Source organism: Saccopteryx leptura, chromosome 5 (genome assembly GCF_036850995.1).
Source record: "Saccopteryx leptura isolate mSacLep1 chromosome 5, mSacLep1_pri_phased_curated, whole genome shotgun sequence".
In the NCBI taxonomy this organism is placed as follows: Eukaryota; Metazoa; Chordata; class Mammalia; order Chiroptera; family Emballonuridae; genus Saccopteryx; species Saccopteryx leptura.
Window position 1 is genome coordinate 28657937 of NC_089507.1, and position 22143 is coordinate 28680079.

Consider the following 22143-nt stretch of genomic DNA (forward strand, 5'->3'; position numbering starts at 1 on the left):
CTGTATGGGAATGTGAGGAGGTGGAAACTGTACCCTGGCTCAAGGAAGACTGATGAACGGAAGTGGGGTGGTTGGCCTGGAACCTGCAAAACAGATAAAACAATCAGGAACAAAAGTATGGGTCTGTCTTTGACTGTCGCCTGCTATGCATATTCTGGTGGGAGTTGGGGTTACCCAGTTGGCTTGACTGGTGACAAGTGTGAGCAGGCAAGCACTTACCATTGGCCCAGCATTGTGTGAGGTGATTTCTGTATTTACCTCATTTTATCCTGATGACACTTTGTGAAGTTATTATTTAACAGGTGAGAAAACTGAGTTGTAGGAGGACCTTTAAGATTTCCTAGATAACACTGTTCAAGGGATAACAGAATAGAGATGGATTCTGCAGAGTTGTAGCTAATGGAGGTTGATCATGAAGATGACCCAGCCAACTCTCCCTGCAGAGCCTACCTACACTTCCCAGATCTCAAACTCAGCTTCCCAGAGATTTCCCAGGCAGAGAGAAGAAATTGATCAGTCATCATGAACCTGTTGGCCTCTGGTTTACTACTGATGCCTCTGGTTAATAAAATAAGATCAGTCTTGTGGCCATGACCATAGTGGAGAAAACTGTGTTTAGATCCTCCTAGGTGAGAACCACAGTGACCTGAGCAGGTAACCCTGTGAGAAATGGAACTCACCACTGGGAAGGTGCTTTGCCTGTAAACTCACTTATTGTTCATAACGATGCTTTTGACATGATGGGGGTTTGACTATATGAACTTAAGCAGAAGCTGCTTTGCTTTGTATAGTTAAATGTTCTTGGGAGCTGTCTCACTTATCAAACTTTATTGAGATACAACTTACATACCATAAAATATACCCCCTTTAAATGTAGAATTCAATGATTTTTAGTAAATTTAGTGATTAGTGCAACCATCACTATAATCCGGTTTTAGAACATTTCTATCTCTCCAGTAAGATCCCATGAGCCCATTTGCAGTTAGTCTCTGCCCTCAGTCCTCTACATGGGCAACCACTAAGCTACCTTCTGTCTCTATAAATTTGCCCTCTCTAGACATCTCATGTAAATGGAAGCAAACAATTTGTTTTTTTCTGTCTGGCTTCTTTCATTTGCATGGTGTTGCACGTTGATCTATGTTGTAGCAGGATCAGAAAGTATCTCCTTTTTTGTTGCTAAGTAGTATTCCGTTGTTATATACACATTTTGTTTATATTTTTGGATAGATCCCATTTTATTATTTCATTTGCCAATTGATAGAGTCACATTTACTTTTATCTTAATTTTTTTTTTCACAGAGAGAAAGAGAGAGACAGAAAGGGAGAGAAATGAGAAGCATCAACTCAATTGCATCACTTTAGTTCTTCATGTCGATGACCCCATGCTCAAGCCAGTGACCTGTGCTTAAGCTGTTGAGCCTGTGCTAACAACGAATAAACCTATGCTCAAGCTAGTGACCTCAGGGTTTTGAACCCGGGATCTCAGCATCCCAGGTTAATGCTCTATCCACTGTGTCACTACTGGTCAGGCATTATCTTAATTTCTTTTTTTTTTTTTTGTATTTTTTCTGAAGCTGGAAACGGGAAGAGACAGTCAGACAGACTTCCGCATGCGCCCGACCAGGATCCACCCAGCACACCCACCAGGGGCGACGCTCTGCCCACCAGGGGGCATTGCTCTGCCGCGACCAGAGCCACTCTAGTGCCTGGGGCAGAGGCCAAGGAGCCATCCCCAGCGCCCGGGCCATCTTTGCTCCAATGGAGCCTTGGCTGCGGGAGGGGGAGAGACAGAGAGGAAGGAGCGGGGGTGGGGGGTGAAGCAAATGGGCGCTTCTCCTATGTACCCTGGCCGGGAATCGAACCCGGGTCCCCCACACGCCAGGCCGACGCTCTACCGCTGAGCCAACCGGCCAGGGCCTATCTTAATTTAAGATATTGTTTGCTGAATGTGTACATGGTGGCAGCAGAATTCAATAGGTGGTCTCATCCCAACTTCTGCCTACTGTCTTGTATTCATTATCCATTTCCTTCTCTCATATTTCATTCATATGAAGTTCCAGAGTTGTAGGCCTCTTAATAACCTCATGATAAAGCTTAAGCAGGAAACACTGAGTTGTACATTGAGATTAAGGTTTAAGCTCTTGGGCTTAAACTGTCCCATTTTTGCTAAGGACACTTGGGCTTACTGTTGAACATCTCTGAGCTTCAATGGCATGTGTAAAATGGAGATGAATGTAGTAGCTACTTGACTGGGATTACTGTGAGGATTAAATATGCCAGGATATGTAAGTTCTCAGCTTTTGATAAAAGTCATTTTTATTAACCTTTGGTGTAGGGTGGGAGACTAGATGTTAGGCAGAACAAATAGCCTCTTCTGTGCCTCATTTCTCCATACTGAAATGGAGCCAGGGCAGATGAGGCAATCAAGGACCACCACTCTGACCTGATGGTAATGCCGGAAACCATGCTGTGTGCCCGTTTCCACCAAGTCCGGCTGAACCTTGCCCTGGGAGAGGAAGGTCGTCTTTGGTGTGAGGAAAAGGAAAAGCCTGTCAGCAGTGCTGAGCTTTATGAAGCCCAAGGAAGCAACTCCATACAACCAGTTCCAACCCAAATAGAGGTCTGTTTGCCAAGCTCACAACCTACCGTGAGGCCCCTTGAGTCTCGAGTTCCTGAACTGGGCTTCCCTTGGGGCATCTGCCCTCCTCAGTACCCGGGAGAGGTGTTAAGGCCTCCAGGGAACCCCTTCCTTCAGCAAAACTAGGTGTGGTCTCCTGAATTCCGCATTACTTTGAGGCATTTTCCTCACTTCCTGGTTGCTACCTCTTGACACTGGGAGTTACTCAACCCACGCCTTCCAGGGTTGCTGCCTGAATTCAGAGCAAACGTTTCTCTTGTATCCCAGCAATCTGTGCTCTCACATTCAGCTTTTCTTAAGTCACACATAATTGAGTTGCAATTCCAGCCCTTTTTGAGCCTATCCAACTATTATTATTGAAAAATACTAATCATAAGCAGGGACATTAAAATATTTCTAATCTGTTTCCTTCCACTTTGAGAACCCTGTTCTCCCAAAGTCAAATGGCAACGAAGACTAAGTTTGCACAATGGCTTTCTTGTTTCTATTTCACTGTTAATGGAGTATTTGTAATTTCCTTCATCTTTCCAGAGGAACTGTAAAATTAGGTAACTCTGACCCTCTAAACACAAAACCAAAATTATCAGTAAGCTTCACTTGCAAGAATGGATTCAGTGCTGTTTCCTAAAAGGGATGGATTTTATTTAATGCATGGTCCTTGCAGGGAACAGGAGTAACTAGAGAATGGGGGGAGGAAAGTGCCTTATGTTGACAATCAGTACCGACAGAGGATTTTTATTTGAAAAAATACCCAAAGCTTAAGTCCTGATCACTAGCTTGGCCCTTTGGAAATGGAACCGTGTACATGCTCCTGTTGGATTTCGAACTAAGACAGTGATTTGGAGCTTTGGTTTACAGGTTGAAGAAGTGTGTGATTATGCTTATTGCTGGCCTGTGGCAAACTTAATTTCTCTAGGCAATGTCATCATTACTATCCAGGTAGGCTACAAAGCTCCTTGTCAGACTGCAAACTTCTTGCTCTCTGTTGGTTCCTACTTGCTCTCTGATAGTTTCCATGTGAATAGCCAAGGATTGACAATACAAGCATCAAGGTGTGGAATGATAATCCCATTTAGAGTAAAATACAAAACCAAGCATAACTTCTCATTCTGTTCATCTCTTATTCCAAACACATTTATGTAATCTACTTGCTCTCCATGAAGTAGCTTTTAAAAATACACATGTATGAAATTTAGGATAAATAGATGTATCAAAGATAGTACATGTGTAAAGCCACTTTTAAGTTCCTAGTTTAAAAAGCCACTTTAAAGTTTCCCAAATGTTCATTGGAATATATCATCTATTATTTTCCCCCTCAGTAAGCCAGATCAGAGTAGGGAGCCAGGAAGTTTGAAGGTGGAATTTAATTTCTGATGAAGATATGTAGACTCCAGAATCTAAACAGAAAATACAAAAATACATTTCATCAGCTTGTGAAATACCAGGTACCAGGGGATACATGAATATTCAGGGCTCCACACTACTATATAATGCTGCAGTTCTTGATTTTATTTGAAACAATGCATATTTTTAGCATTTTATGTAGGATTTTACATGTGTCATTTACACAAATTACAAGATTCTGCTTCAAGTCTTTAAAAAATTTTAAAAATTCAGCCCATGTGCAGCACAATAATATGCAAAACTACTTTACATTATAGACACTTTTTATCAAAGGAGATACAAAATTCTGGCTTGTAGTTTTAGACAAATACAAGAAGCTTCAAACTAAACACAAAGGGTTAACATTAATTCTCAAATATAAGTCTGCACTTTGTGTTGTATTTCTCTGAGATGTAAATACCAAATTCCTAAGGGATTTTACTTTTTCCTTTTTTAAAAGGAAAATTGACAAATTCCCCTTACGTAAGTCCCTCCCTATCAGCTCAATCTTTCTATCATCCTACTCTCCCTTCCCTTAGTGTCAGACACTTGCATGATATTACAGAATCAGGGGTGGGCCATTTACAGCCGTATGTGGACCAGAAGCTTTTAGCTAACTCCTCTCCTGCAAAAAATCTTAGCAGCCACAGCTGATGCAAATGGTTCTGCTACATCAGGGGTTGGGAACCTTTTTGGCTGAGAGAGCCATGAACACCACATATTTTAAAATGTAATTCCATGAGAGCCATACAACGACCTGTGTATGTTAGGCATTATCCAATAAAAATTTGGTGCTGTCCCGGAGGACAGCTGTGATTGGCTCCAGCCACCCGCAACCATGAACATGAGCGGTAGGAAATGAATGGATTGTAATAGATTAGAATGTTTTATATTTTTAATGTTATTATTTTTTTATTAAAGATTTGCGAGCCAGATGCAGCCACCAAAAGAGCCACATCTGGCTCACAAGCCATAGGTTCCCAACCCCTGTGCTACATTATGTTTAATATGACAACACTAGTAATCCAGTAGTCAGCTGTGATGCTGAGTAATTAAACAAAAGGAGTTAAGAGAGAAACAAGGTCCCTACCAGTGTGCTTTTCATTGGTGACAAATTCAAGGCATCAAGAATCAAGTTGTCTGATGCTAAGAGAACCTTAAAATCTTTCTAAATAGAGCATACCCACTGATTGCTTGAGGGACTTCTCTGATGCTTATGCATAGATATTTTTTTTCAGCATGTTGGAGGCAATATTATACTTCTAAAGGGTTATAAAAAGAGGCATTAAGGAAGAGTAGGACTTTTTCTGTCCTTTTAAGATATTTTTCTATCACTGGTATCCATTGTTCCCTAACCATCATCTGTAGCTAAATGTGTGTACATGCATATTTAAAAGAATTACCCATCTTTCACTCAGTCAATAGACAGCCAACTCAATTTATCTATGAGACAGACTGTCAGTGACATTTACTACCAGTAAATCTCACATTTAACATAATCATCCTTTTTGGACACAGCTCACATTCACTGCTTATTTTACATCCCACGTAGACTACAGCCTATCAAGACCAAGTTATAATGCAGACACTGTTTACATCCTCTGACTCACGCTAGGGATGCGTAAGGAAACTGAGTAAACACATACAGCAAGGGCTTTGGGAAGGAGCCAAAGTGGAGAAGGGGGGAAAGGCTGTAACTCTGAGCGTGAGAAAGGACAAATTTTAAGTGTCTCCTCAGTTACCTGTTATAATATGCCTTCATTATCTAAAGTTTATGATTACTGCAAAATTCAAAACCTGAGGCACAGTTACTATTTTATAGATAATGCAGAGTTGACTGTAATCATGTTTTTTATGACTTTAGCCCTTTCACATAAAAAATTTCACAAGAAAACTTATGATAAAAAGATTAAAAAAGACTACCATATGACATCTAGAAGCATTTATTTTATGCAAAAAACTTAAATATGATTATGTGTACACAGAAGTGCACACATTACCTATGCTGAACGATGCCAAGAAACAATATATTGATGCAACATTTGTCTTCTAAAATAAACATAAAAACTGAGCCCAGCTTGGCAGACAAAAGCAAAAACACTTACTTCCCAATAGCACAATGCTGAGAATTGATAGCAATCCTAAACACCTCCAACTTTCCTTACAAAGCTGCCCAAGTCCAACTATTTTTAAAAAATGACTGTTTTTTACATCAATAAAAATCTGGTGACAAACATTATAAAACCAAATGCTGGACAGTCTTTACTCCTTTAAAGTTCCAAATATTTCAACATAATCAGAGGAGTAAAAACCATTTTAAAATGATATGCTTTATGAAACAACAATATGTACATTTATTGCAAATTATATTAAACTAAAGTGGAGGGGAAATCAAAATATGAAGTGATATGAAATCAATAATAATTTTAATTATTTTCTCACTCTGATAAAAATCAGAAAGCAACATTTATAAAATTGCCACCACATCACTTTTCATAGCAGGGAACTGAAATCTGTACATCTCATTTTTGCAGAAAAGTAGGCAGGCAGAAAGAATTATACATAAAAGTTTCCAAAAGGAAAAACAAATATTTCATCTGATCTCTTTTCTTCTAAAAAATTAATTCAGTAGACTTCTACTTTTTCTTGTGTAACATGGGAATTCCTGGCTCTAAAACTGATGGATTTTCAGTGTCAGTGTAAGGACATCCTGTTACTTTCTTTAAAATAAAAATTGCAGCATGGAAATTCATTGGGTATTTATGCCTTTAAACTCCAGATATGCAGGAACTGGAACCAAGTGTTAAGCAATTTGCTTAATTATTGACTTTTCGGAAGAAAAGTCTGGGGGAGGGTAGAACAGAGTTGCTTTTAGCCTCTCAAGAGTTTCTGCTGTACACTTCCATCAGAGGACTTGTGGTCGTGTGAAAAATAAGTTTCTTTCAGTTTCAAGGCAGAAAGTGTGTGTTCTGAAGTTGACTTCATTTTCTGTTCAGGGATATTTTGAATCCAAGTTTTTGCAGAAGCTCAAGCTGCTTCTGTTTGGCCTTCATTTTCTCCCTTTGCAAATGAGTTTTCTTTTTACCTTGGGGATAGGAGTAGAAGAGATGACAAGTTAGAAAATCTGTAAACAGTTAAAACCAAAATGATTTCATTTCTATAGTTATTAGCTAAAATCTGAATTTTTTTTTTCCTTTTTCACTTGAGACTTGACTTGGTTTAAGGAATCTTTCCCTAAACTATATAAAAACAAAATGCCAATGAATTTTTTTTTTTATTTTCAACCATTAAGTGCTGCTACCCAATGCCTAATATGCTTACAACAATAAAACTAAAGCTATTATTTGAAATAATTGTCATTTTAAATAATACTTTCAAAGTGATATTATGAAAGAAAAATTACAGGATATTATGGCAGAATTAATTGATAAGGAGCAGAGTAAGTTCTGATTTCTGAACTGGGCAAATACATTTTAGTGTACTAAAAAAATCAAGGAGGAAAACTTAGCTTAAGAAATTCGAGGACTCCCCCACTACTAGAGAGGGAGATTCTGATCTTTGGAAGCATGAAGGAGTGGGATATGGTCTTGGTCTCTTCTCTCTAACCCATGAAGTAGGTAAGGGAGCCAGGGGAGGAACTGAACATGCAGGGTGTGTCCTCATCACATTTGTTCTCTTTTACTCCAGAAGGTGATTCTGGGTAGCCTGAGGTTGTTCAACTTAAGGGCAAGGCATTAGTAGCCACCTGGCCTATGTTATTCCACATTTAAAATCAGCCATATCAGTATGAAGCCTGTGTCTCCTTCTCAACAATTTCAAACTTGGGAGAGAAAAATAAGGGAGTTGTTTACTTATATTGCCAAACCCCAACACTACATATAGATATCATAAAAATAAACAATGCTTTAAAAAAAGGACTAGGTAATTAAGATTCTTACAGAGATTAAATTAACTTGTTATAATATATAAAACAAGTTTAATAATATATCAAAGAATCCTCTACAAGCTGCCTGCTGCACCTTCAGGAAGCTTTCCTTTACTAGCTCTGAGTCCTCGGTATCTTCCTGGCTGCTCTCACAGACTTTTAAATGATCCAGCTCACTGCAAGAATTTCCTGGACTTGAGTCTATGTCCCAAAGTGAAACACCATCACTTCCGAGCACTTGTATTCTGAAAAATTTCATATTATTTTGATAAAAATTCACTTGTTACTGAAAGAGTATTCATACCAAACTAATATATGGTTGTTTAATACATGATGATACACACTGAGGGGTTACTTTAATTTTAAGTTATGCCTGACCAGGCGGTGGCGCAGTGGATAGAGTGTCGGACTAGGATGTGGAGGACCCAGGTTCAAGACCCCGAGGTTGCCAGATTGAGCGCGCGGGCTCATCTGGTTTGAGAAAGGCTCATCACCTTGAATGCAAGGTAGCTGGCTTGAGCAAGGAAGGGGTCACTCAGTCTGCTGTAGCCCCCCCCCCCCCCCCCCCCCCGTCAAGGCACATATGAGAAATCAATCAATGAACAACTAAGGAGCCGCAACGAAGAATTGATACTTCTCCTCTCTCTCCCTTCCTGTCTGTATGTCCCTATTTATCCCTCTCTCTGACTCTGTCTCTGCCACAAAAATAAATAAATAAATTCTATTTAAAGTTATGAATCCATGTGATGTGAGAAAACGTTCTCAATATACAAATAAGCACAGATCAAGAAATTGTTTGCTTAAAATTAAGAACAAAAATTCCAAGATTTCTGAATACTCCCAACATTAAGCCTGCTAAAGCAAAACATAATAATCCAAAGATGAGAAAACTGTAGTCTGTTATATCCTATAAATAATTTCTTTTAAATTTACAATTCCACCAGAAATCCCAACTTTAATGACTGTTTCTCTATTGGTGTTGAGGTATTTGGCCTTCAAGTGTAAGCAAAACATGCTCAAGAATAGCAGACCTATAAAAATGCATTTTTAATGCAAAATGTTTGCCATTTGGATAACAGCTCAAAAACATAAAGGAAAAACAGCAGGTGAACTAAACAACTTAAATGATTATCAATCTTTCATCCAAAACTTAGAAAACCAATATTATTGTCCAGTTGTTCAAATACTGTTTCCTGACCATACTATACACATGGCTGATTTTAGTAAATGTGAAGAGTGAATTCAAGGAATACCAAATGCAGCCCAACATATAAATAGGAACATTTATTGGAACATCACACACAGTAAATAGATAAGTGTTTATTTACTGTAAACACCCAAATGGAGCTAAAAAATTCTATTTGACAAAATGCTTGTATCAACTCCCAATTAAGAAGTAAAATCTATGTTAGTAATTTATACATATATCCATGTTTTGGTGGAATAAAATATGCATCCTTGAGTCAGTAAATAAAATATACTACATATAATTAGGAATCATACTAAAAGTAATTATTATTTTCCTAGTGTTGTCAGAGGAATTTTAGAGGGAATTCTAGAGGAATTCTGTGACAGTGAGGCACTGACTCCTCCAGAGGCTATGGTTTATCGAGTTCTGCATCACGGGGCTGAAGGAGTCAAGGACGTAACAAGGCATCTTGGCCATGGCTGGCATATACTAGGGTCTCAAAATGTTTTCATTAATTACTTAATAATAAAATTTTAATAATCACACAATATGTAGTAAGAAGATTAGGGTAATGTCAGGAGGAGAGGTTCTTTGCAAATGTTACTGTGGAAACAGATGTGACCACAGCAGGAACTGACCATTTCTCTGGGAACTGAGAAATTAAGTGAAAGGTGTGAAGAATAATGTAAAAAGGAACAGACAGAAGTGGCTTTTGTCTGTATGTACTCTGAAAGATGTTAAAAAATATGACTATAGCTGGTCTACTTTAACCTGTGATTATTTTAAATAAACTAGCTTTTAACTTGATAGTTACAAAAATTAACTCTATGCAAATATATTCTACTCTTGGGAACTATAACATATAATAAAGTACATTAGCTACTTACAATATGCAAGTAAGTATTGTCAAAGCATCCTCTATATACTAGGTTTTTTGTGCATGTGTAGGGCCTGTAGAATTAAAACTTAATTTTACTTTAAAAGTACAATATTCAGGGGCGGGCAAAAGTGGGTTTACAGTTGCACTTGTGACATTCTTTTGAGTTAACAAAACTATTTTAATAATCATAACCTGCATGTCTTTTTTCCATACAAACAACTGTAACCCTACTTCTGTCTATCCCCGTATAGTATGGTAGCTACAAATTTCAGAGTGACACTCTGGGTTTAATTCTGGCTCCGCTATTTAAGCAAAGGCACTAAAAGCTAGATGGACTGTCTATGCCTGGGTTTCCTCCTTTTTGCAAGCTGGGATAATGATAATACTTATCCACATAGAGATGTTTTAAGGACTTAATAGTTTAACAAAATGCTTACAATTGGACCTTGCTCATAATAAGCACTGTATTAATGTTAGCTATTATTTATTACAAAAAGAATTTACTGACTGATTTTTAGAAAGAGAGAAAATGAGAGAGAGAAACATTGATCTGTGCCTGTATGTGCCGTGACTGGGGATTGAACCCACAACCTTTGTGCATCAGGACAATGCTCTAACCAAGTGAGCTATCTGGCCAGGGCGTTAGCTATTATTACAATACTTTTAAAAAAAAATTTTTTTTAAAGGAAGTGGTAAGGGGGAGAAAGAGAGAAGCAGCAACTTGTTGTTCCACTTAGTTGTGCCATTGATTGCTTCCCATAATGCCCTGACCAGGGTTCGAACAGTGAGCACAGGGGTTTAGCTAGTGCCTTTGGGATCAAGCCATCGACCCCAGGATTGACAACCCCAGGATTGAGCCAGTGAGCATAGAGTTGACCGGTGACCTCAGTGCTCTGGAAAAATACTCTATCCACTGTGTCACCAGCCAGAGCTGTTAGCTGTTATTCTTATGTAGCAATATTTTTACTGAAATAAAATATATATAACAAAATTTATCATTTTAGCAAATTTTTTTTTAAGGCAAGAGGAGGAGATAGGCAGTTAAGCATGTGCCCCATCTTGGGCCAGTGTTCGAGTACTGAGGAATTTTTAGTGTACTGAGCTATTTTTAGTGCCTGAGGCTGATGCGCTCCATCGGAGCTATCTTCAGCACCTGGTGCCACGCTTGAACCAATCGAGCCACTGGCTGCAGGAGGGGAAGGGGAAGAGAAGGCGGGGGAGGCAGAAGAGAAGCAGATGGTCACTCCTCCTGTGTGCCCTGACCATGAATTGAATCCAGAATGTCCATACACTGGGCTGATGCTCTATCCATTGAGCCTTCAGCCAGGGCCTCAATGCCATTTTTAACCAAAACTAGTCTTTGGCATGTAATGCTCATTTAATGATGTTGGGGCATATGGTATAGCTAAAAGTAAGACAGTGGGTTTTACAATACCCTGATTCAGAGACAAGGTCTGGTTACTACTGAAGTATGTACACCTGGGTATTTTGGTTAAATGGCAAAGAGTCAACTAAGGAGTGGTAAGGGCAGGTGGCTCAGGTGGCCTCTGTGTGATTACCAATGCTATTTTTTTTTTTTTTTTTTTACAGAGACAGAGAGTAAGTCAGAGAGAGGGATAGACAGGGACAGACAGACAGGAACAGAGAGAGACGAGAAGCATCAATCATCAGTTTTTTGTTGTGACACCTTAGTTGTTCATTGATTGCTTTCTCTTATGTGCCTTGACCGTGGGACTTCAGCAGACCGAGTAACCCCTTGCTCAAGCCAGCGACCTTGGGTCCAAGCTGGTGAGCTTTTACTCAAATCAGATGAACCCACGCTCAAGCTGGCAACCTCAGGGTCTCGAACCTGGGTCTTCCGCATCCCAGTCCGACACTCTATCCACTGCGTGACCGCTTGGTCAGGCTATACTATGTATTTAGTGTAGGTGGGGAATGACTAGAATTCTAGAAACCCTTATGACAAGTCTAACAATCCCCCCCCCCAAAAAAAAGTTCAACTTTTTTGTAACTGGAAAGTGTACTAAGGGGTAAAGCAACTAAAATTCAAAACAATGGTTATAATAATTTACTGAGCATTTATTCTATGTAAGGTACTTTATTTATTGGTTCATTTACCACATTTTTCGCTAAGACACACTCCCCCCCCACCAAGTGGAGGTGAAAATGCCCGTGTGTCTTATGGAGCAAAAAATATGGTATTTTATTAAGTATTTTAACACACAATTTGGTTCAGAATATTTTTTTTCTATTTTTCCTCCTTAAAACCCTAGGTGTGTCTTATGGTCAGGTGTGTGTTATGGAGCGGAAAATACTGTAATCTTAGAGCATTTTTTTTTAAAGAGCATTTTTTGAGGAAACTGCTATCATACTGTAGTGCTGATGAAGAAAAGGAAGCTGAGTTAAGTATGTTGTTCCAGGTAAAAGTTACAGGTTTGAGGAGAACAGTAGTAATTTTGCTCCCAATATCGGCTTTTATTACTACTCTTATTAGTCTATAAATCTGGAAGTTAGTAGGAGAAACATCTATTGTTTAGATCAGTTTTGGGCCTGAATCTGCTGTTATGAGATGGTGTAAAAGGTGGCCAGAGACACTTAAAATATAAGAAACTTTAATAGTCCCAAACTTCAGAATTTCATAAATGATAATTTTAAATATGTGCTTACAAAAACACACATACCTCGGCAATACTGTACTTTATAAAAACACTGAAGCAGGGTGGAGGGATATCCTGAGATGAGAAATCCTGGCTCTTTTCTAAAACTCAGATGCTTACAATCTACCACATTTTAAGCTCCATAAAATGCATCCCCCCCCCAAAGTGAAAGGGAAAATGCCCGTGCGTCTTATGGAGTTAAAATTCAGGAGGAGATGAGCTAGGTTACAGGTGCACAAGGAAAAAAGAGAGGGGTAGGGCTAAATTCAAATAATAGGCCAAGTATGGAAGGAACCAACTCTTAGATCTTCAGCTGGGGCCCCACTGTTAAACTGTGGAAAGTCTGAAATTCCAGCCCAAGAATGATCAAAGATGAGCAGGTCTTGAGTTGTTTTAATGGGGCAGGTGGGGCAAAGTAAATTGTTGATTTATATTAAAAATTAACTCTAGGCCCTGGCCGGTTGGCTCAGTGGTAGAGCGTTGGCCTGGCATGCAGGAGTCCTGGGTTCGATTCCTGGCCAGGGCACACAGGAGAAGCGCCCATCTGCTTCTCCACCCCTCCCCCTCTCCTTCCTCTCTGTCTCTCTCTTCCTCTCCTGCAGCCAAGGCTCCACTGGAGCAAAGTTTGCCCAGGCACTGAGGATGGCTCCATGGCCTCTGCCTCAGGCGCTAGAATGGCTCTGATTGCGGCAGAGCAACGCCCCAGATGGGCATAGCATCACCCCCTGGTGGGCATGCCGGGTGGATCCCGGTCGGGCGCATGTGGGAGTCTGTCTGACTGCCTCCCCGTTTCCAGCTTCGGGAAAAAAAAAAAAAAATTAACTCTAACAAGAGGATTTAAAGAGTAGGAATATACCTTTTTCATATTTTAAGACTACTACCTTCTCTATTCTGGGACCTTTATATCCTATAGGTGGCCGCCATTTTTTTTAAATAAACCCTGTGCAGGTATGTGATGGACACCAAGCAAAAGATTATACTGTTCTTGCGAATAAATAGAAATATCAAAATACTATAGCCTAATTAAAAATTAACCAAAGGAAAAAAGGAAATCTTTCTTTAATTAGATATCCTAGAGATTATGAAATCAAAACAGATGCCATTGTAACCTACTGAGGTAAGCCAAGGGCAGTTTTCACTACTAAATGTGTATTTGGGGGTGAGTGACACATACTGAGTATAACACAAAATATCTAAATTAAAAGATCAGAAAGAATAATGTACTTACCTTTGTAAGTCAATTTGTCTCTCTGCTGGTGCTGCCTTTTTGGCTACATCTTGCAGCTTGGGTGCTTTGGCATTACCTGCTTCCAAACCCCCAGGGCTCTCCTGACTGACGGCAGCTCTCTTTCTTCCCTTGCTAAGAGGTTTACTTGTGTCATCATTTTTGGTTGCATTGCCCTGAGATTCAGACTTGGGTCGTCGTCCTCTCCTAGGCTTTGAAGCGGCAGGTGGTCCTGATTCATCTACTTTCTCATCAGTTTTTTGTTGGATATTTTCTGCCCCAGCTGCTGTCACTGTTCTTTTCTTTCCTCGGTCACTGCTGATGTTGCCCTGGGTGGCCTGATCAGAATTCATTTCCTAAGAGTGCAAAACAATTCTATGAACACAAAATCTTTAAATAACAAAAATCTGTACTAGAAATAAGGATTTTGAGCATGATTTGAATGTGGTGTCTACCATGGTGCTGGACACATACAATACTCAAATGCTTATTAAAAATGCACAGGAAGTATATATGAAATAGATAATATCCATTTAGTTTTGCTGTCACACCATTCTCATTGAAAAGATCCTTTTTATTGATAGTATGCTTCAAATTTATCACTTTTCAAGAGAGAGGAACATGTTTTCATACTTCAATGTGCTATTTTTCTCTATGATGAATCTAATTATAATAACCTTTACAGTTTTACAACATGAAGTTCTTTTAATTTTTCACTCCACTCATTCAAATCTGTCTCTTCTTACTGTATCATTAACCTACTTTTTCTAAACATTTTCTTTTTTCTCCTTGTAGTTTAGCATATATATTACATATATCTAAAATGCTTAAAGTAATAAATCCCACATTAATATAACAGACATAATGGGCTTTAGGAGGAACAATAGTTTTCAGAATGAAAGTGACCTTTATATGAATAGTATTTAGGAATCAATTATAATTTTAATTGTTAAAATTATAATTGATTCAAGGGAAACAAAGGAACATATCATCATCCAAAAAACTGGACTGTATCTTTTCAATTAATAAAGTAACCTTCATTTCCATCAGAAAATCTTTTCAGCCTGACCAGGTGGTGGCAGTGGATAGAGCGTCATACTGGGATGTGGAGGACCCAGGCTCGAGACCCCGAGGTCGTCAGCTTGAGCGTGGGCTCATCTGGTTTGAGCAAGGCTCACCAGCTTGAGCCCAAGGTCGCTGGCTCAAGCAAGGGGTCACTTGGTCTGCTGAAGGCCCGCGGTCAAGGCACATATGAGAAAGCAATCAATGAAAAAGTAAGGAACTGCAACAAAGAATTGATGTTTCTCGTCTCTCTCCCTTCCTGTCTGTCCCTCTCCCTGTCTCTGCCACAAAAAAAAAAAAAAAAAATCTTTTCAGAATGATTAGGGAAGAAAATATTAGAGGCTTCCTGAGATCCCACTCCACCAATTTGCAGGCCCACCCAAGCTGTTTCCAGTGGCTTTTCTATATGAATGATCTGTCTTGGCTCATGCTTCAGACTTTCCTAAAATCTCTCAAACAAGCAGCATTGGGCCTTGGCATGCCCCATATATACCTCTCATTAAGTTGCCCAGGCTCGGCACTGGTGGAGGCCGGCTTTGGTTCACAGCTTGCCCTTGCATAGCACAAGAAGCAGCCATTTGCACATTGCTCATGACGGGTAGCCCTGGGCAAAACACAGGTGGTGGCTGACCTTGACCTACTTGCACCTCCCAGGAGGTCCCAGAGCCAGCACACCTGGTGGACAACTATAGACCACATTGACGCACTACCCAACCACCTCCACAAGCAATAAACTCAAGGGGCGGACTCACTGAGCACCAAAGCTGGGCTGAAGCGAAGTCCTGCACTGTGGGTGGGCCTCTGCACAGCTGACCCGCATAGTGGTCACAGCTAGCCCTTTAAGGTGATCACTCACTCTGGGGGTATATCCCTCCCATTGATGTGCCAACAGCAGTCAAGGCTCAACTCCCACAGGAGGGTGTACACAGCCTACACAGTGGTGGAGGTGGTGGTGGCCACACCTAGAGGGCCCACTCTGGTGAATGGTGAGGCTGTGCCACTGGACCCTACAGAACAACTACTACACAAAGCCACTCTACCAAGTCCAGAGATGAGGCAGGTCTTCTACCTAATACATACAAACCAATGCAGGGAGGCTGCCAAAAAGAGGAAACAAACATCTCTTAAATTGAAGAACAGAGCAAAACTCCAGGAAAAGAACTAAACAAAATGGGGACAATTCACTAAATGCAAAGTTCAAAACACTGATTATAAAGATGCTCAATAAGCTTAAGGGAAGAGCAACTGAATTTCAGAACTTCCACAGCATAAAAAGGGACATGGAAAACATAAAAAAGCAGTCAGAAATGAAGGATACACTAATTGAAATGAAGAATAATTCCCAGGAAATCACAGAGTAGATGAAGCCAAAAATTAAATCAATGATTTGGAATATAAGGAAGCAAAAAATAGAACAGGGAAAAAAAATCCAAAAAAGTTGAGGATAATGGAAGGAGCCCCTTGGACATTTGCATACCAGCATTTGCATCATGGGAGTGCCAGAAGGAGGTGAGAGAAAACAAGAAATTGAAAATCTATTTTAAAAATGATAGAAAAGGCCCTGGCCGGTTGGCTCAGCGGTGGAGCGTCGGCCTGGCGCGCGGAGGACCCGGGTTTGATTCCTGGCCAGGGCACATAGGAGAGGCGCCCATTTGCTTCTCCACCCCCCCCTCCTTCCACTCTGTCTCTCTCTTCCCCTCCCGCAGCTGGGGCTCCATTGGAGCAAGGATGGCCCAGGCGCTGGGGATGGCTCCTTGGCCTCTGCCCCAGGTGCTGGAGTGGCTCTGGTCGCGGCAGAGCAACACCCCTGCTGGGCAGAGCATCGCCCCCTGCTGGGCAGAGCGTCACCCCTGGTGGGCGTGCCGGGTGGATCCCGGTCGGGCGCATGCGGGAGTCTGTCTGACTGTCTCTCCCCGTTTCCAGCTTCAGAAAAATACAAAAAAAAAAAGAAAAAAAAAGAAAAAAAAAGAAAAAGAAAAAGAAAGATAGAAAACTTCCCTACCTGTTGAAAAAAATAGACATACAAGTCCAGGAAGCCCAGAGAGTCCCAAACAAGATAAGCCCAAAGAGGCCCACACCAAGACACATAATAATTAAAATGTAAACAGAAAAAGACAAAGAGAATTTTAAAAGCAGCAACAGAAAAATAGATACCTACAAGAGAGCTCCCATAAGACTGTCAGCTGATTTCTCAACAGAAACTTTGCAAGACAGAAAGGGAGGGGCAAGAAATACTCAAAGTGATTAAAAACAAGGACCTATGACCAAGATTCCTGTATACAGCAAAACTATCATTTAGAATCTAAGGACATATAAAGAACTTCCCAGGCAAGAAAAAGCTAAAGGAGTTCATCACCACCAAACCAGTATTACATGAAATGTTAAAGGGTATTCTTTAAGGAGAAGAAGAAAGAAAATCAATACTATGAACACTCCTGGCCGGTTGGCTCAGTGGTAGAGCGCTGGCCTGGCGTGCGGAGGTCCCGGGTTCGGTTCCCGGCTGGGGCACACAGGAGAGGCGCCCATCTGCTTCTCCACCCCTCCCCCTCTCCTTCCTCTCTGTCTCTCTCTTTCCCTCCCGCAGCGAGGCTCCATTGGAGCAAAGATGGCCTGGGCGCTGGGGATGGCTCCTTGGCCTCTGCCCCAGGCGCTGGAGTGGCTCTGGTTGCAGCAGAGCGACGCCCCAAAGGGGCAGAGCATCGCCCCCTGGTGGGCGTGCCGGGTGGATCCTGGTCGGGCGCATGCAGGAGTCTGTCTCTCCCAGTTTCCAGCTTCAGAAAAATACAAAAAAACAAAAACAAAAAAACAACAATTATGAATACTAATATGGCAACAAGTACCTATCTATCAACAATGTAATCTGAAAAACAAAACCAAACAAGCAGAACAGAAACAGACTTCGCAGATACAGAGAATATTTTGGCCAGCTGGCTCAGTGAATAGAGCATTGGCCCGGTACGTGGACATCCTGGGTTTGATTCCTGGTTAGGGCACACAGCAGAAGTGACCATCTGCTTCTCTTCCCTTCCCTCTCCCCCTTCTCTCTTCCTCTCTTGCAGACAGTGGCTCGACTGGTTCAAGCATTGGTCCTGGGCACTGAGGTTAGCTTGGTTGATTTGAGCATCAGCCTCAGACAGGGGATGCCAGGTAGATCCCGGTTGGGGCGCATGCAGAGTCTTTCTATCCCCCTCCTCTCACTTAAAAAAAAAGTACATATTGGTAGTAACATACTAGTCATGGGGATGGAAAGTAGAGCACAGGAAATACAGTAACGTCAGGAGAGGCTCTTTGCCTAATAACTATGTACGATGTCTGATGAGTATGGTATTTACCAGAATTGTCACTTAGTGATATAATGTCTAATCACTGGGGTGTACACATGAACTAATATAATATTGTATGTCAACTGTAATTGAAAAATAAAAAAAGGATAAAAAATACTATGTTTCAAGAAAATTTACTTAAATGAAAACTCACAGAAGTAGTAATTTAAATGAGAAAATCCACACATCAGTGTTTCATTTTAGGGTTTACTCTAATGTTAAGCCGTATTTTAAGAGAACAGGTAATATATGGAGGAATAAGAGTAATGTGGTCCACATGAATTAAAATGTAAAACAATACACATGAATCAGAGAACAGATATGCAAAGTCACCTCTGGGGAAAATGGTGATTTCTTGGTGGAAAAAGAGGAATCAGTGAACTACCAAGTATTATTAAATCTGAAGTAGGAACCATTCATTCAACTGAATGCTTATTGGGTGCAGTGGCTTCTGGGTATAGACAGGGGAACAAAATTGATATTGTTCTTATCCTCGTGTAGATAGCATGGTAGATAACTAGTTTTTAGAAAAGCAAATAAGGACTGAAGGATAAATTACCCTAAGTGCTAAGAGATAAAAGAATAGTACTCTGATGATCTGTGGTGGAGCTGTGGATAAAGCATCGACCTGGAAACTCTGAGGTTGCCAGTTCGAAATCCTGGGCTTGCCTGGTCAAGGCACATATGGGAGTTGATGCTTCCTGCTCCCTTCTTCTCTCTCTCTCTCTCTCCCTCCCCCTCCAAAATGAATAAATAAAAAAATATTAAAAAAAAAATAGGGTGCTCTGAAAAAAAATCAGAGGATGTATTCATTTTTAATTGGTTCTCTTGGGGAATTATTTTTTTTATTTTTATTTTTTACAGAGACAGAGAGAGGGATGGACAGAGACAGACAGACAGGAACGGAGAGATGAGAAGCATCAATCATTAGTTTTTCATTGCGTGTTGCAACACCTTAGCTGTTCATTGATTGCTTTCTCATATATGCCTTGACCGCAGGCCTTCAGCAGACCGAGTAACCCCTTGCTCGAGCCAGTGACCTTGGGCTCAAGCCAGTGAGCTTTTTGCTCCAACCAGATGAGCCTGTGCTCAAGTTGGAGACCTCAGGGTCTCGAACCTGGGTCTTCCGCAACTCAGTCCAACACTCTACCCACTGCGCAACTGCCTGGTCAGGCTCTCTCTCTCTCTCTCTCTTTTTTTTTTAGAGACAGAGATAGAGTCAGAGAGAGGGATAGACAGGGACAGACAGGAACGAGAGAAATGAGAAGCATCAATCATCAGTTTTTCGTTGTGACACCTTAGTTGTTCATTGATTGTTTTCTCATATGTGCCTTGACCAGGGGGCTATAGCAGACCAAGTAACCCTTGCTCAAGCCAGCGATCTTGGGCTCAAGCTGGTGAGGTTTTTTTTTGTTTTTTTTTTTGCTTAAACCAGATGAGCCTGCACTCAACCTAGAGACCTCGGGGTCTTGAACCTGAGTCCTCCGCATCCCAGTCCAACGCTCTATCTACTGCGCTGCCGCCTAGTCAGGCTCTTGGGGAATTATTATTTAAACAATATCAAAGCAGAACCCATCATATAAAAAGTGAAGTATCCAACCTAGCCTGACCTGTGGTGGTGCAGTGGATAAAGCAGCGACCTGGAATGCTGAGGTTGCCAGTTCAAAACCCTGGGCTTGCCTGGTGAAGGCACATATGGGAAGCACCTACTATGAGTTGATGCTTCCTGCTCTTCCTCCCTTCTCTGTCAACAAACCAAGTCCTTAAAAAAAAAAAAAAGTGAGGTATTCCAGACAGAGGGAAGAGGCAGCATATTGGAAGATTTAAGCATCTTGGACTAGACTGTGGCTGGGTGGCTCAGTGGACAGAGTGTCATCCGAGCATGCTGAGGTCCTGGGTTTGATTCCTGGTCAGTGGACATATGAGAAGCAGCCAATGAGCATACAACTAAGTGAAACAACTAAGTTGAGCAACGAGTTGATGCTTCTCTCTCTTTTTTCCTTCCACCCCCATCAAATCAATGGGAAAATTAAAAGAAAAAAAAAATCTTGGACCAAAAGGAGTCATGGGAGAGAAGCAGACCGGGGCTGGGTTATGAATACCTTATAGGACATATTGAGAAACTTGATTTTTTTTTAAGTGAGAGGAGGACAGATAGTGAGACAGATTCCTCCTGCATGTGCCCCAAGAGGGATCCACTAGCAAGCCCCATCTGGGACTGATGCTCGAATCACCCAAGCTAGTTTTAGCACCTGAGGCTGATGCACTCAGATCAATTTAGCCACTAACTGCAGGAGGAAAAGGAGAATAAGGAGAGAAGCAGATGGTTGCTTCTCCTGTGTGCCCTGACTGGGGATCAAACCTGGGACACCAGTATACTGGGCTGAGGAACTCATTTTCTTAAAGTGCTAGTGAAAGTTACTGAAGACTTTAAATACAGGACAAACATAATACAAATTATATTTTTTAAAAGATCCAAGTGGCTGCTACATGGTGCTCCTCCCATGGAGTAAGAATGTTAATAAGAAGGTAAAACTAAGGCATCAGAAGTTCAGTTAAGAAAAAGATAATTTAAAAATGAGCAAACATGAAAAGGCTATTTACAGAAGAGTATAGCTAAGAGGTCAACAAAGATACCGATATTGAGGGAAATGCAAATTAAGTCAACAGTAGGATATTAGTTTTGATACGTGAAACTGAAAAACATTCAGAAGAACTCTAAAACCTGTTGTTTGTGGATATGTAAAGAAAAAAGTACTCGCATACGCTGCTGGTACAAATGCCAAGTGTTCCAACATTTCGTTTCTTTCTGTGTGTGTGTGTGTGTGTGTGTGTGTGTGTGTGTGAGAGAGAGAGAGAGAGAGAGAGAGGGGGGGGGGACAGATAGGGACAGAGAAACAGGAAGGGAGAGAGATCAGAAGTATTAATTCTTCGTTGTGGCACCTTAGTTATTCACTGACTGCTTTTTCATATGTGCCTTGACCAGGGGGCTACAGCAGACCAAGTGACCCCTTGCTCAAGCCAGTGACCCTGAACTCAAGCTGGTGAGCCTTGCTCAAACCAGATGAGCCCACGCTCATGCCTGAGACCTCGGGGTTTCGAACCCGGGTCTTCTGTGTCCCAGTCTAATGCTCTATCCACTGCATTACTGCCCAGTCAGGCTTTTCATTTCTTTTCTTTTCTTTTTTTTTCAGAGAAAGAGAGAGAGAGTCAGAGAGAAGGATAGACAGAGACAGACAGACAGGAACAGAGAGAGATGAGAAGCATCAATCATCAGTTTCTCGTTGCGAGACCTTAGTTGTTCATTGATTGCTTTCTCATATGTGCCTTGACCATGGGCCTTCAGCAGACTGAGTAACCCCTTGCTTGAGCCAGAGACCTTGGGTCCAAGCTGTTGAGCTTTGCTCAAACCAGATGAGCCCACGCTCAAGCCGGCGACCTCCGGGTTTTGAACCTGGGTCCTCTGCATCCCAGTCCGACGCTCTATCCACTGCGCACTGCCTGGTCAGGCTCGTTTCTTTTCTTTTTTTTTTAAATTTTATACCTCTTCAGGAAAACTTAGCACTATTGAGTGTCTATTACATCCTGCAGAGAACTGCAATTTTAGGTCACAGTGTTACGGGTTTTAGTCCCATAAACTTTCTTTGAAACGACCTAAGTGTTCCAACTTTTCATGAAAGCAGTATGGAGATATCGAAAACCTGTAATATTTACCCTTTGACCTAGCAATTCCACTGTGAACCTAGCCCATAAAAATAAGACTATAACTAAACATTTAGCACCACATTGTCTTTAGTGGCAAAAAGGAGGAAAAGAAATATTTATCTGTATACAAACAAAATAAGTGGAAATAAGACTGTG

General features: G+C 41.0%; 1 protein-coding gene and 1 pseudogene across 4 annotated transcripts in view; both read right to left on the reverse strand.

Moving 5' to 3' along the window:
• Positions 1–6430: 6430 nt before the first annotated feature.
• PDS5A (PDS5 cohesin associated factor A) overlaps positions 6431–22143 on the reverse strand; it is a 118762-nt gene continuing 103049 nt past the window's right edge. For all 4 annotated transcript variants that reach the window (XM_066387386.1, XM_066387389.1, XM_066387388.1 and 1 more), the window contains exons 32-33: positions 13901–14253; positions 6431–7106 (exon numbers count right to left, since the gene is read on the reverse strand). In XM_066387386.1, coding sequence (XP_066243483.1) covers positions 7103–7106; positions 13901–14253 — 357 coding nt within the window. In that variant the 3' untranslated portion in view covers positions 6431–7102. The remainder of the gene's footprint in view (positions 7107–13900; positions 14254–22143) is intronic.
• On the reverse strand, positions 21819–21938 carry LOC136407373 (small nucleolar RNA SNORA25; annotated as a pseudogene).